The 15,238-nt window shown below is 43.5% G+C and overlaps 1 protein-coding gene across 1 annotated transcript in view; it reads left to right on the top strand.

Moving 5' to 3' along the window:
- The window catches only part of LOC145356030 (breakpoint cluster region protein), a 406,846-nt gene that overhangs the window by 206,644 nt on the left and 184,964 nt on the right, over positions 1–15,238 (top strand). Inside the window, exon 8 of the mRNA XM_080208612.1 lies at positions 12,914–13,054. Coding sequence (XP_080064738.1) covers positions 12,914–13,054 — 141 coding nt within the window. The remainder of the gene's footprint in view (positions 1–12,913; positions 13,055–15,238) is intronic.

Below are 15,238 nucleotides of genomic sequence, written 5' to 3'. Positions count from 1 at the left end.
ATTTTGTATTCGTGTACAGGACTGACATTGTATCACTTTTTCTTCAATCTGAGTATCTAGACCCAGCCACCAAGAGAACATCTTGCTAATTCCTCCATCCTGACTATATCAGGATACCTGGATTACTAGTCCAGAGACAATACTACTTTGCCACTGCCTCCCCATTTCTAGGGGGAGGCCATCTAGAGAAGGTTCACTAGGTTAATCCTGGGTATGGAGAGATTTTCTTGAGGGGAAGTTGAATAGGTTGAGCCTGTACATTGGAGGTGAGAAGAATGATAGGTGACCTAACCTTTTAGAGTTCTCTAGATTCAAGAATCGTGGTTGCAGGATGGTCACAACTGGGAGTTGAATATCCAGGAGTATCAAGCTGTTCGGAGGGACCGACAGGAAGGGAGGTGGTGTAGCTCTGATATTTAAGGATGACGTCAGGACGGTAGTGGAAGATATACGTTCTATGGAAAAAATGGTTGAATTCATTTGGGTGGAAATTAGAAATAGCAAGGAGGAAATGTCACTGATAGGTGTAGTCTATAGACCACCAAAAAATGACATCGTGGTGGGACGAGAAATAAACAGAAAAATTACTGATGCATGTAAAAATGGTACAGCAATTATCATGGGGGATTTTAATCTACACATTAATTGGTCAAACTAGGTCGGTCAAGGCAGCCTTGACAAGAGTTTGTAGAATGTATCCGCGATATCTTCCTTGGACATCATGTAATGGAACCGACAAGGGATTCTAGATCTGGTCCTGTATAATGAGACGGGAATAATTAATGATCTTAGTTAGGGATCCTTTTGGAAAAAGTGATCACAGTATGCATGAATTTAAAAGCATGGAGCGTGAGAAGGTAAAATCCAACGCCAGCGTCTTGTGCTTAAACAAAGGAGACTATAAAGCGTTGAGGGAGGAGTTGGTTAAGATAGACTGGGAGCAAAATCATTACGATGGGACAATTGAGGAACAGTGGACGACTTTCAAAGTGACTTTTCACAGTGCTCAGCAAAACTGTACACCAGTGATCAGGAAGGACTGTAGAGAAAGAGATATCAGCTATGGAGATCTAAGGAAATAAAAGAGGGTATCAAATTGAAAGAAAATGCATACAAAGTGGCAAAGATTAGTGGGAACCTAGACGATTAGGAAATCTTTAAAGGTCAGCAGAAAGCCATGAAAATAGCTGTAAAGAAAGGTAAGATGGATTATGAGAGTAAACTAGCTCAGAATATGAAACAGTAAACATTTCTACAAATATATAAAACGAAAAAGAGTGGTGTAAGTAAACATTGGTCTTTTAGAGGATGAAAAGGGGGATATAATACTGGAAATGAGAAAATGGCTAAGGCATTGAACAGGTATTTTGTGTCGGTCTTCACAGTGGAAGACACAAGTAACATGCCAAAAATTGATGACAAGAAAGCTATGGCAGATGAGAACTTAGAAACTATCATTATCACGAAAGAGGTAATGTTGGGCAAGTTAATGGGACTAAAGGCTTCTGGCCCTGATGGAATGCATCCTAGTGTACTAAAAGAGATGGCAGGAGAGATAGCAAATGCACTGGTGGTAATTTACCAAAATTTGCTGGACTCTGGGGTGGTTCCCGCAGATTGGAAAACAGCAAATATGACGCCACTGTTTAAAAAAGGAGGTAGACAAAAGGCAGGTATCTTTAAACCCGTTAGCTTCTATAGTAGGGAAAATACTTGAATCTATCATCAAGGAAGAAATAGCGAGACATCTGGATATAAATTTCCCATTGGTCAGATGTAGCATGGGTTCATGAAGGGGAGGTCATGTTTGACTAATTTGGTGGAATTCTTTGAGAACATTACATGTGCAGTGGACAGTGAAGGCATTTGATAAGGTGCCACACCAAAGACTGCTACATAAGACAAAGATGTATCGTGTAACGGGTAATGTATTAGCATGGTTAGAGGATTGGTTAACTGACAGAAAGCAACGAATGGGAGTAAATGGGTGTTTTTCTGGTTGGTGATAGTGACTAGTGGTGTGCCTCAGGAATCGCAATTGTTGGGACCACGATTGTTTGCGATTTACGTAGATGATTTGGAGTTGGGGATCAAGTGTAGCATGTCAGAATTCGCAGATGATACTAAGATGAGTGGCAGAGCAAAGTGTGCAGAGGACGCTGAAAGCCTGCAAAGTGATATAGATAACCTAAGTGAGTGAGCGAGGGTCTGGCAGATGGAGTACAATGTTGGTAAATGTAAGGTCATCCATTTTAGTAGGAATAACAGCAAAATGGACTATTATTTAAATGATGAAAAATTGCAGCATGCTGCTGTGCAGAGGAAACTGGATGTCCTTGTGCAGGAATCTCGAGGAGTTGGTTTGCAGGTGCAGCAGGTAATTAAGAACACAAATGGGATTTTGACCTTCATTGTTAGAGGGATGGAGTTTAAAAACAGCGAGTTTATGTTGCAGCTGTATAAGGTGCTGGTGAGGCCACACCTGGAGTTACTGTGTACAGTTTTGGTCTCCTTACTTGAGAAAGAATGTACTGGCACTGGAGGGGGTGCAGAGCAGATTCACTAGGTTGATTCTGGAGTTGAGAGGTTTGGCTTATGAGGAGAGACTGAGTAAACTGGGGCTATACTCATTGGAATTCAGAAGAATGAAGGGAGATCTTATAGAAGCATATATGATTATGAAGGGAATAGATAAGATAGAAGCAGGGAAGTTGTTTCCACTGGTGGGTGAAAATAGAACTAGGGGGCATAGCCTCAAAATAAGGGGAAGCAGATTTAGGACTGAGTTGAAGAGGAACTTCTTCACACAAAGGGTTGTGAATCTGTGAAATCCCTACCCAGTGGAGCAGTTGAAGCCACCACATTAAATGTTTTTAAGGCAAGGATACATACATTTTTGAACAGTAAAGGAATCAAGGGTTATGGTGAGCAGGCGGGTAAGTGGAGCTGAGTCCACAAAAAGATCAGCCATGATCTTATTGAATGGTGGAGCAGACTCGAGGGGCCAGCTGGCCTACTCCTGATCCTAGTTCTTATGTGCCGCTGGACTGGAAATTGACTCATGTCGCTGCACTCTTTTTAAGAAGATGACAGAGGGGAATCAGAGAATTACAGAGCAGTTAGCCTAACATTTATGTTGGGAAAATTGTTAGAGTCATTAATCAAGGATAGGGTAATTGATCACCTCAAAAATTCGTTTAATTGTGAAGAGACAGCATGGATTCATTAACAGCACACCATGCCTGACAAATCTCACAGAATCCTTTGAAGAGGTGACAAAGACGGTGGACAGAGGCAAGTTGATGGATGTGGTTTATATGGACTTCCAGGAACCTTTCTATAAAATCACGTAGAAGAGATTGTTAGCTAAGGTGGAAGCTCATTGAATTGAAGATAGATTGTTGATCTCGATAGGATGTTGGTTGAGCAACAGGAAACAGTAATGGTTAAGAACTCAAATTGGGAAGCAGTTGGTGCCCTGCAGGGATCAATTATTTACAGTATTTATTAACAACTTAGATAATGGTATAAAAAGGTCAAATATCCAGATTTGCAGATGACACAAAATTGAGTAACATCGTAGATAGTGTTGAGAACAGCATAAAACAATAGCAGGATATTAATTGATTGAGTGAATGGGTTGAGTTGTGGCAAATAGATTTTAATATAAAATAAGAGGTTATCCATTTCTGATCCAAAAAGGATAGATCTGGGTATTTTTTTTTAGAAGAGACAAAGTTAAATTCAGTGGCTGTCCAAAGAGATTTGGGGATTCAGGTGCATTGCTCCTTAAAATGCCATGAACAGATGTAGGAAATAGTCAAGAAGGCCAATGGAATACTGGCCTTTGTATCTAAAGGGCTAGAGTATAGGGATGCAGATTTTCTGCTGCAGTTGTGCGAAATCCTAGTTAGACCCCGCTCAGCATGCTGTGAGCAAATATGGACACCACATCTTAGCAAGGGTGTTTTGGCCCTGCAAGGAGTTCACTGTAGGTTTACAAGAATGATACCTGGGCTTCAGCGGTTGTTACAGGGAGAGATTAGACAAATTACACTTTTATTCACTTGAATTCAGAAGGTTATAGAACATAGAACATTACAGCGCAGAACAGGCCCTTCGGCCCACGATGTTGCGCTGACCAGTTACAAAAAAACAATGACCCACTAATCTAAACCAATCCCTTTTCGTCCATAAACCTATCCACGGATCTCTTAAACGCCCCCAAACTAAGCGCATTTACAACCACAGCAGGCAGGGCATTCCAATCCCTCACCACCCTCTGGGTAAAGAACCTACCCCTGACATCCGTCCTATAACTACCCCCCCCTCCTTAATTTAAAGCCATGCCCCCTCGTGCTAGCTTTCTCCATCCGAGGAAAAAGGCTATCACTATCCACCCTATCTAAACCTCTAATCATCTTATATGTTTCAATAAGATCCCCTCTTAGCCGCCTTCTTTCTAGCGAAAACAACCCCAAATCCCTCAGTCTCTCCTCATAGGACCTCCCCTCCATACCAGGCAACATCCTGGTAAACCCCCTGCACCCTCTCCAAAGCCTCCACATCCTTCCTGCAATGTGGGGTCCAGAACTGCACACAGTACTCCAAGTGCGGCCGCACCAGAGTTGTGTACAGTTGCAACATGACGCTGCGACTCCTAAATTCAATCCCCCTACCAATAAACGCCAAGAAACCGTATGCCTTCTTAACAACCTTATCTACTTGATTCCCAACTTTCAGGGATCTATGTACACATACACCTAGATCCCTCTGTTCATCCACACTATTCAAAGTCCTCCCGTTAGCCCTATACTCAACACATCTGTTATTCCTACCAAAGTGATTCACCTCACACTTCTCCGCATTAAACTCCATCCGCCACCTCTCGGCCCAGTTCTGCAACCTGTCTAAGTCTCCCTGCAAACTATGACACCCTTCCTCACAATCTACCACACCTCCGACTTTGGTGTCATCAGCAAATTTACTAATCCACCCAGCTACACCCTCATCCAGATCATTAATAAAAATTACAAACAGCAGTGGCCAACAGATCCCTGAGGCACACCACTCGTAACCGAACTCCATGACGAATATTTACCATCAACCACCACCCTCTGTCTCCTATCTGCTAGCCAATTCCTGATCCAATTTCCTAGACTACCCTCAATCCCATACATCTGCATTTTCTGCAGAAGCCTACCATGGTGAACCTTATCAAACGCCTTACTAAAATCCATATATACCACGTCAACTGCCTTACCCCCATCCACCTCTTTGGTCACTTTCTCAAAAAACTCAATAAGGTTAGTAAGGCACGACCTACCCGCTTCAAAACCATGCTGACTATCTCCAATCAATTCATTACTCTCCAAATAACTATAAATCCTATCCCTAATAATTTTTTCTAAAACCTTGCCCACAACAGAAGTAAGACTCACCGGTCTATAATTCCCGGGGAAGTCTCTGCTCCCCTTCTTAAACAATGGGACAACATTCGCTATCCTCCAATCTTCCGGTACTATACCAGAGACCAACGACGACCTGAAGATCAGAGCCAGAGGCTCTGCAATCACCTCTCTTGCCTCCCAGAGAATCCTAGGGTAAATCCCATCCGGACCAGGGGACTTATCTATTTTCAAACCCTCTAGAATATCCAGCACATCCCCGGTTTCAACTGCAATACTGTCTATTTTACACCCCTGCAACCCAGTGTCCTCCTCAGCTATATTCATGTCCCCCTGCATGAACACCGAAGAGAAATATTGGTTCAATGTCTCACCAATCTCTTCCGGTTCCACACACAATTTCCGTCTACTGTCTGTAACTGGCCCTAATCTTGCCCTAACCAACCTTCTGTTCTTGACATACCTATAGAACGCCTTAGGATTCTCCTTAATCCTATTAGCCAAAGTCTTCTTATGTCCTCTTTTAGCCCTTCTTAACTCACTCTTCAACTCCCTCCTAGCCAATCTAAAGCTTTCTAATGCACTACCTGAGCCCTCGAGCCTCATCCGAACATAAGCCTCCTTTTTCTTTTGAACCAACGAATCAACTTTTTTAGTGTACCACGGTCCCCTAGCCCTACCAAATCCTCCTTGCCTGACAGGGACATACCTATCACGGACTCGCAGTAGCTGCTCCTTGAAAAAACTCCACATTTCGGACGTTCCCAGTCCCTGTAATCTCCTAGTCCAACCTATGCTTCCTAATTCTCTCCTAATAGCCTCATAATTACCCTTCCCCCCAGCTAAAACTACTGACCCGAGGTTCATGCCTATCCCTATCCATCACTAAGGTGAACGTAACCGAATTGTGGTCACTATCACCAAAATGCACCCCAACTTCCAAGTCTAGCACCTGGTCTGGCTCATTTCCCAGCACCAAATCCAATATAGCCTCACCTCTAGTTGGCCTATCTAGAGGTTGAGAGGTGAACTGATAGATGTCTACAAAATATTTACAGGGTAGTACAGGGTGGGTAAGGATAAACTGTTTCCATTAATTGAAATGATGTGGAGATGTTGGCATTGGACTGGAATGGACACATTAAGAAGTCTCACAACACCAGGTTAAAGTCCAACGGGTTTATTTGGTATCACAAACATTTTCAGAGCGCCGCTCCTTCATCAGTTAAGTCCTGATGAAGGAGCAGCACTCCAAAAGCTCGTAATACCAATTAAACCTGTTGGACTTTAACCTGGTGTTGTGAGACTTCTTCCTGTGCCCACTAATTGAAAGCTCTGGAACCAGGGGTCTATAATGTAAAAATTAGGGCTAAACTGTTCAAGAGAGATAGTAGAAAACACTTCGACATACATACACATGCAGAGAGTAATGGAGGTTTGGAACACTCTTCCTTAAACTGATTTGATTTATTATTGTCACATGTATTAGTATACATGTGACAAAAGTTTTGTTTCTTGTGCACTACACAGACAAGATATACTGTTCATAGGGAAAGAAACAAGAGAGTGCAAAATGTACTGTTACAGTCATAGGTTGTAGAGAAAGATCAACTTAATACAAGGTAGATCCATTGAAAAGTCTGATGGCAGCAGAGAAGAAGCTGTTGCTGAGTTGATTCATACGTGACCTCAGACTTTTGTAACATTTTCCCGATGGAAGAAGATAGAGAGAATGTCCGGGGTGCATGGGGTTCTTAATTATGGTGGCTGCTTTTCCGAGGCAGAGGGAAGAGTAGACAGAGTCAATGAATGAGAAGCTTATTTGTGTGATGGATTGGGCTATATTCATGACCTTTTGTAGTCTCTTATGGTCTTGGGCAGAACAGGAAACTGTTGTGGATGTTGGTTCAATTGTTAGGTTTAAGTCTGAGATGAACAAATTTTTATTGAGCAGGGGTATCAAAGGATAGCCTCGGGCAGGTACATGGAGTTAGACCACAGATCAGCATAATTTTATTGAGTGGTGGAGCGTGTTCGAGGGGTTGAATCGACTACTTCTGTTCCTATGTTCCTGTGACCTTATTGAGACGTGTAAGATTCTTGGGACTTGACAGGGTAGATGCTGAGAGGTTGTTCCCACTTGTAGGAGAAGCTATGACCAGACAGCATAATCTCACCCATTTAAGATAGAGATGAGGAGGAATTTCTTCTCAGAAGGCAGTGAATCTGTGGAATTCTTTGCCACAGAGGGCTGTGGCAGCCGGGTTGTTGAGTATGTTCAAAGCTGAGATAGACAGATCTTTAATCAGTAAGGGACTCTGGTTATGGGGAATAAGGCAGGAAATTGGAGTTGAAAATTGAAATTGAAATCATGATCTCATTGAGGACAAGTCCCCAGGACCGGATGGAATGCATCCGAGGGTTCTGAAAGAAATGGCGGAGGTTATAGTGGATGCCTTGGTGGTTATTTTCCAGACGTCGCTGGATTCCGGGGAAGTGCCGGAAGATTGGAAAACGGCTAATGTTACGCCGTTGTTTAAGAAGGGTGCCAGGCAAAAGGCGGGGAATTATAGGCCGGTTAGTTTAACGTCTGTGGTAGGTAAAATGTTAGAATCCGTCATTAAGGAGGAAATTGCGAGGCATCTTGAAGGGAATTGCTTGATAGGGCGGACGCAACACGGTTTCATTAAAGGGAAGTCGTGTCTGACAAATTTACTGGAGTTCTATGAGGATGTGTCTAGGGCAGTGGATAGAGGAGAGCCGGTGGATGTGGTCTTTCTGGATTTTCAGAAGGCGTTTGACAAGGTACCTCACAAGAGGTTATTGCAGAAGGTAAGGGGACATGGAGTTGGGGGTAGGGTGTTAGCGTGGATAGAGGATTGGTTGTCAAATAGGAGGCAGAGAGTGGGGGTCAATGGGTGCTATTCGGATTGGCGGTTGGTGACTAGTGGGGTGCCCCAGGGGTCGGTGCTGGGGCCTCAGCTATTTACCATTTATATAGATGATCTGGAGGAGGGAACCGAGTGCAGGGTGTCGAAATTTGCTGATGACACCAAGATTGGGGGAAAGGCAAATTGTGCGGAGGGTGTGGAGAGTCTGCAGAAGGATCTAGATAGGCTGGGCGAATGGGCCAGGAAATGGCAAATGGAATTTAATGTTGGCAAGTGTGAGGTGGTCCACTTTGGTAGGAAGAATGGTAGGAAGGACTATTACTTACGTGGCGAAAAACTGCAGCAGGCGACGGTGCAGAGGGACCTCGGGGTCCTTGTGCATGAGTCGCAAAAACCCAGCTTGCAGGTGCAGCAGGTGGTCAGGAAGGCGAATGGGATGCTGGCCTTCATAGCGAGGGGGATTGAATATAAAAGTAGGGAGGTCTTGCTGCAGCTGTATAGGGCATTGGTGAGGCCGCAGCTGGAGTACTGTGTGCAGTTTTGGGCGCCGCACCTGCGCAAGGATATTTTAGCCCTGGAGGGAGTGCAGAGGAGGTTTACTAGGCTGATACCGGAGTTGAGGGGATTGAGCTATGAGGAGAGGCTGAATAAACTGGGCTTGTACTTGTTAGAGTTTAGAAGAATGAGGGGAGATCTCATTGAGACGTATAAGATGATGAATGGGATGGATAGGATAGAGGTGGAGAGACTCTTCCTGCTCAAAAAAGACAGTAGGACTAGGGGGCACAGCCTCAAGATAAAGGGGAGGCAGTTTAGAACGGAGTTGAGGAGGAACTTCTTCACTCAAAGGGTGGTGAATCTCTGGAATTCTCTGCCCGTTGAAGTGGTGGAGGCTGCCTCACTCAATATTTTTAAGAAGCGGGTTGATGGGTCCTTGATAAGAGAGGGGATTAAGGGTTATGGGGAGAGGGCGGGAAAGTGGAACTGAGCCACGACAGATCAGCCATGATCTTATTGAATGGCGGGGCAGGCTCGAAGGGCAAGATGGCCTACTCCTGCTCCTATTTCTTATGTTCTTATGAATGGCTGAGCAAACTTGATGGACCAAATAGCCTACTTCTGCTCCTATGTCTTACGGTCTAATGGCCTGATGTTCTGTACCATATAATCTTTTACTAACAAAGCTTTACAGGCTCTCCTATACAAAAGGAAACTATTTCAAATGTTGTCAAAAAGTGTACAATGTATGTAGCATTTAACTAGCCCATGCCAAATTGTAGAGACCCTTGAGGAGACATTGGGATGTTAGAAGCCACGTATTGCTTCCGCTTATGTCATGGTTCAAAATTATCACTAACAGAAACTGGCTGCATTGACTTATGCCACTGTGAATCTAGCAGATATATTTCCTAAAATACCGAGAACAGACATATGACTGAAAATCTCTACCCCCGTGTTACTGACATGTTCCTGTCTTTCAGTCATTATTTTTCCTACGATTTACTGACTATCCCTGCTTGCATTGCCCACTAATTCTGACTAGAACCACAGAAATCAAAATCTGTTTCAGCCAGAGCATCCGTAGAATTATTGCTCTTCCTGTCTCTACACAATTATATGCCATGCCTGTAAGGATCTATCTGTGGCCTCCTTTTTCATCCATGTGCTGTAACCTGTTGACATAATCTACAAGTCGATCAGCTTCCATTTCTCTTTACCCTTCTAGTATCTTTTTGTTATCAAACTGTTTGTACAACATTCAGTCTTGGAGTATTAGGAGTTAATGAGGTTAACAGTGAGTTTGAAATGAAATGAAAAAAAAACAAAGCATTAATAAAATTAACAGGCATCTGGAGGAATACTCAGATACAATTTGCCTGGTAACAAGATTAGCAGGCTTCTGTAGAGAAATTGAAGAATGAATTGCCATAATAGAAACTTTGTTTACCAGAGCTCAGTGGGGCTATACAAAATTGGTAAGAACAAAGAACAGTACAGCACAGGAAACAGGCCCTTCGGCCCTCCAAGCCTGTGTCGCGCATTGGTCCAGCTAAACCATTCGTTTGTATCCCTCCATTCCCAGGCTGCTCATGTGACTTTCCAGGTAATTCTTAAATAATGCCACCATGTCTGCCTCCACCACCCTACTTGGGCAGCGCATTCCAGGCCCCCTCCATCCTCTGCATAAAAAAGTTCCTCTGGTGTCAGAGTTATACCTCGCCCCTCTCACCTTAAGCCTGTGACTCCTCATGATCATCACCTCCGACCTGGGAAAAAGCTTCCCACTATTCACCCTATCTATACCCTTCATAATTTTATACACCTCTATTAGGTCTCCCCTCATTCTCTGACTTTCCAGGGAGAACAACCCCAGTTTATTCAATCTCTCCTCATAGCTAAGACCCTCCATACCAGGCAACATCCTGGTAAACCTCCTCTGCACTCTCTCCAAAGCCTCCATGTCCTTCCGGTAGTGCGGCGACCAGAATTGGATGCTGTAATCCAAATGTGGCCTATCCAGCGTTCTATACAGCTGCAACATCAGACTCCAGGTTGTATACTCTATAAAGTTCTATAAAGGCAAGCATACCATATGCCTTCTTCACCACCTTCTCCACCTGTGCTGCCACCTTCAGGGATTTGTGGACTTGCACACCTAGGTCCCTATGTGTTTCTACACTCTTGATGGCCCTGCCATTTATTGTATAGATCCCTCCTACGTTAGTTCTTCCAAAATGCATCACCTCGCATTTATCTGGATTAAATAACTTCGAAAGGCAAGGAATTTGAGAGATAGCCAGCCGAATCTACAGGCAGATGAATAGTATAACTGCTAGCATGTTGGGGAAAAAAGTTTGTTTTCCACCCAACACCAGACAGGCCAAAATCTTCAGAGAGACCAATTCCATCTATAATAAAACCCATGGAAGCTTGTTCTATTCAACATTTAGAGCCCTGGTTATTTGCAGATATTCTCCTCTAAAAGATTCTAGGGGCGATTTTGCAGGAATGGTGGTATGTGCTCAAAATCTGGAGAGCATGATTTGCGCCGGTGGTGTGAAACATGCCGCAGGACCACAGAAAGCTCATTTGAACACATTAGCATGTCATGAGCGAGCACTTACCCAGGATTTCACCCCCCGCCCCCGCCCCCCGGATATTCACCAAGCGCTGGTGTGCAGTCACTTTAAAGATGGTGTCCCTATCTCTGAGCAGCAGGTTTGTGCTGGTGTGTTCAGGCCGGGCCCCCCCACCCCGTATGACGGTGTGCAACGCACTGCATTGATTTTGTTTGGCAGACTGTTGTAAGATCTGCATACCAGTTTTCTCGCTACAAACAACGCTACCATTTTTTAATAAAATTTTGGCCGCAGTTCGTAACTTTGCTGAGCCAGCAAAAGGCATGATCATCTTAAGTGTATTGTGGTAACTATTAGTTGGATTTGACTTTTGCCGTTACTAAAGTGGATGTTGTTTGGGAAAAGGAGTGCCTCTGAGAGTTCAGGGAAAGTGGGTGTAACTTGAATATGAGATTATTTCAGATAAAAGTGTGTTTAGTTATTAGTCTTTCTTGTGTTTTTTTTCTCTTTTACCTTAATAAATACTCTTTACTATTGTTTACAAAATGAGTGGACTGGTTCCTCATTGGATTGTACATTGTTCCTCACTTTATTTCAAACCAATATACACCACTAAGAACCAGTGTTTCAAGTTATCTTTGCGTTTTGAGACATTCTCACAGATAACGTCAGCAGGATTCATAACAGATGACATGCAGTTTCCTGGAGTTAAGCATTGGGAAGACCACGACTGCACCTTTAGCTCCTGTCACAATTTTTTGTCCTCTCCCCACTGTTTCAGAATGAACCAGACCTTTACAATCTTGGCATCATTTTTGATCCCAAGTTGAGCTGAGCTTCCAATCTTATATTCTCTCCGTCATCAGGAACCTTACTTTATCTCTATCATTCTGTCTCTATCTTGGTCCATTTGGTGTTGAAACACTCATCTCTGCCTTTGTTACCCCTTTGATCTCTTGGCCAGCTTCCCATTTTCTACCCTCATTAAACTTGAGATAATCCTATCGCGCATTAAGTCCCACTCACACATCACTGTTCTTGTTGACTTAATTGGATTCTGGTTATCCCACTACCTCATACTTAAAACCTTCATCCTTGTATTTAAATCACTTTATGGCCTCCTAATTTGTGTCATGCCCTGCAGCCCTTCCTTCGAATTTTCTAATTCTTTTACTCTGGCTTCTTGGGCAATTCTCATCTTCGTTCAACCTTTGGCACTCGTGTCTTCAGCTTTTTAGACCCTGTTCTGTGGCAATGATCTAGCGCTAATAGTGAATATGAATGAGTTTAAGTTTTTTATTAGTGTCACAGGTAGGTTTACATTAGCACTGCAATGAAGTTACTGTGAAAATCCCCTAGTTGCCACATTCCGGCGCCTGTTCGGGTACCCTCAGGGTGTTTGGAAATATTCTGATGGTAATTTTAGTGAGGTCTACCTTGGATCTCAATGGATTGGCTTATGTGTGAGCAGAACTGCTGTCTTTTTCATCCTGTTCCTAACTGCAATATAAATTACTATTTCATGTTTCTGTAGGATTTGTTAAAACACACACCAGCAAGTCACCCAGATCATCCTTTGCTGCAAGATGCTCTTCGTATTTCGCAGAATTTCCTGTCCAGTATTAATGAAGAAATCACTCCCAGGAGACAGTCAATGACTGTAAAGAAGGGAGAGGTGAGTTGCTTTGTCAAACTATAAGCATAAATAAATCTGTAGCTCATACTGCTAACTTATGGAATAGTTCGGATGAGACACTTTTTGTACAGTATGTGCAGGAGGGTTTCCTGACACACTATGTGGATAAGCTGACAAGAGGTGGGGCCATGTTGGACTTGGTACTGGGTAATGAACTGGGCCAAGTGTTAGATTTGTTTGTGGGAGAGCACTTTGGAGTTAGTGACCACAGTTCGGTGTCATCCATTATCTCAATGGAGAGGGATAGGGTCACACAGCAGGGCAAAGTTTATAATTGGGGCAGGGGTAATTGTGATGTGATTAGGCAAGAATTAGGAAGCATAAGGTGGGAACAGAAACTGTCAGGTATGGGCACAAACGAAAAGTAGAGCTTGTTTAAGGAACAAATACCTTGATAGGTATGTCCGTATCAGGCAGGGAGAAAATGGCCAAGTGAGAGAACCGTGGTTCACAAAGGAGACTGAATGCCTTCTCAAGAGGAGAATGGAAGTGTACGTAAGGATGAAAAAACAAGATTCAGTTGGGTCACTTGAGGATTACAAGGTAGCTAGGAATGAGCTTAAAAAAAGGGGTTTGGAGAGCTAGGAGGGGGCGTAAGAAGTCCTTGACGGGTTGGATCAAGGACTCAAGTTTTACTCTTATGTGAGAAATAAAAGAATGACTAGCTTGAGGTTAGCCCAGTAAAGGATAGTAGTGGCAACTTGTGCATGGAGTCAGAAGAGATAGGTGAGGTGTTGAATGAATACTTTCCTTCAGTGTTCACTAAGGAGAGGGGCCATGTTTGTGAGGATGAGAGTGTAATACAGGCTGATAGGATGGAGGAGGTAGATGTATTAGCAATTTTGAAAAACCTGAGGCTCGATAAGTCTCCTGGGCCAGGTGGGATACATCCTAGGATACTTTGGGAGGCAAGGGATGAGATTGCAGAGCCTTTTAGCTTTGATTTTTGGGTCCTCGCTGTCCACAGGGATTGTGTCAGAGGACTGGAGAGTGGCGAATGTTGTTCCTCTCTTCAAGAAAGAAAATAGGAATGACCCTGGTAATTTTAGGCCAGTTAGTTTTCCTTTGGTCGGTATGTTAATGGAAAGGGTCCTGACAGATAGGATTTATGACCATTTGGAAAGATGCAGCTTAATCCGGAATAGTCAGCACAGTTTCATGAGGGGTAAGTCCTGTCTCTCAAATTTGATTGAATTCTTTGAGGAGGTAACCATGTACATGGACAAAGGTAGAGCAGTTGATGTTGTATATATGGATTTTAGTAAGACGTTTGATAAGGTTCTCCAAGGTAGGCTCATGAAGAAAGTAAGGAGGTGTGGGATAGAAGGAAATTTGGCCGATTGGATAAGTAACTGGCTGTCTCGTAGAACGCGATGTAGAGATGCCGGCGTTGGACTGGGGTAAACACAGTAAGAAGTCTCACAACGCCAGGTTTAAGCCCAGCCAGTTTATTTGATAGCAATCCCACAAACTTTAGGAAATGGTGTTCCTTCGTCAGGTATGTGAAAGGTTCTGATCAGAGAAGGGCATATAAAAACGCACACAGTTTACAGAATACTGATTAGAATGCAAGTCTTTACAGCTGACCTGCTATTCACCTGGGCTTGTAAAATCTAACTTGCTGTCCTGTCTGGAGACAATACACATCATCATAACTGTTGCTAATGCTATCTCCACTCACACTGTCTGCATCTTTAAGATTTGAATAGCAGGTTAGCTGTAAAGGCTCGCATTCTAATCAGTATTCTGTAAACTGTGTGTGTCTTTATATGCCCTTCTCTGATCAGAACCTTCCACACACCTGATGAAGGAACACCGTTTGAGAGCTTGTGGTAAACTGGTTGGACTTAAAGCTGGTGTTGTGAGACTTCTTACTGTCTTGTAGAAGACAGAGGGTGGTGGTGGAAGGAAAATTTTCAGACTGGAGGCCTGTTACCAGCGGTGTACCACAGGGATCAGTGCTGTGTCCTCTGCTATTTGTGATTTTTATCGATGACTTGGAAGAGGGGGCTGAAGGGTGGGTTAGTAAATTTGTTGATGACACCAAGATTGGTGGAGTAGTGGATGAGGTGGAGGGCTGTTGTAGGCTGCAAAGAGACATTGATAGGATGCAGAGCTGGGCAGAAAATTGGCAGATGGAGTGCGAGATGGTTCATTTTGGTA

Source organism: Carcharhinus amblyrhynchos, chromosome 20 (assembly GCF_965287045.1).
Source record: "Carcharhinus amblyrhynchos chromosome 20, sCarAmb.v2.hapA, whole genome shotgun sequence".
NCBI lineage: Eukaryota > Metazoa > Chordata > Chondrichthyes > Carcharhiniformes > Carcharhinidae > Carcharhinus > Carcharhinus amblyrhynchos.
The sequence above is the reverse complement of the archived record's forward strand: the minus strand, read 5'-3'. Positions and strand labels throughout refer to the sequence as shown.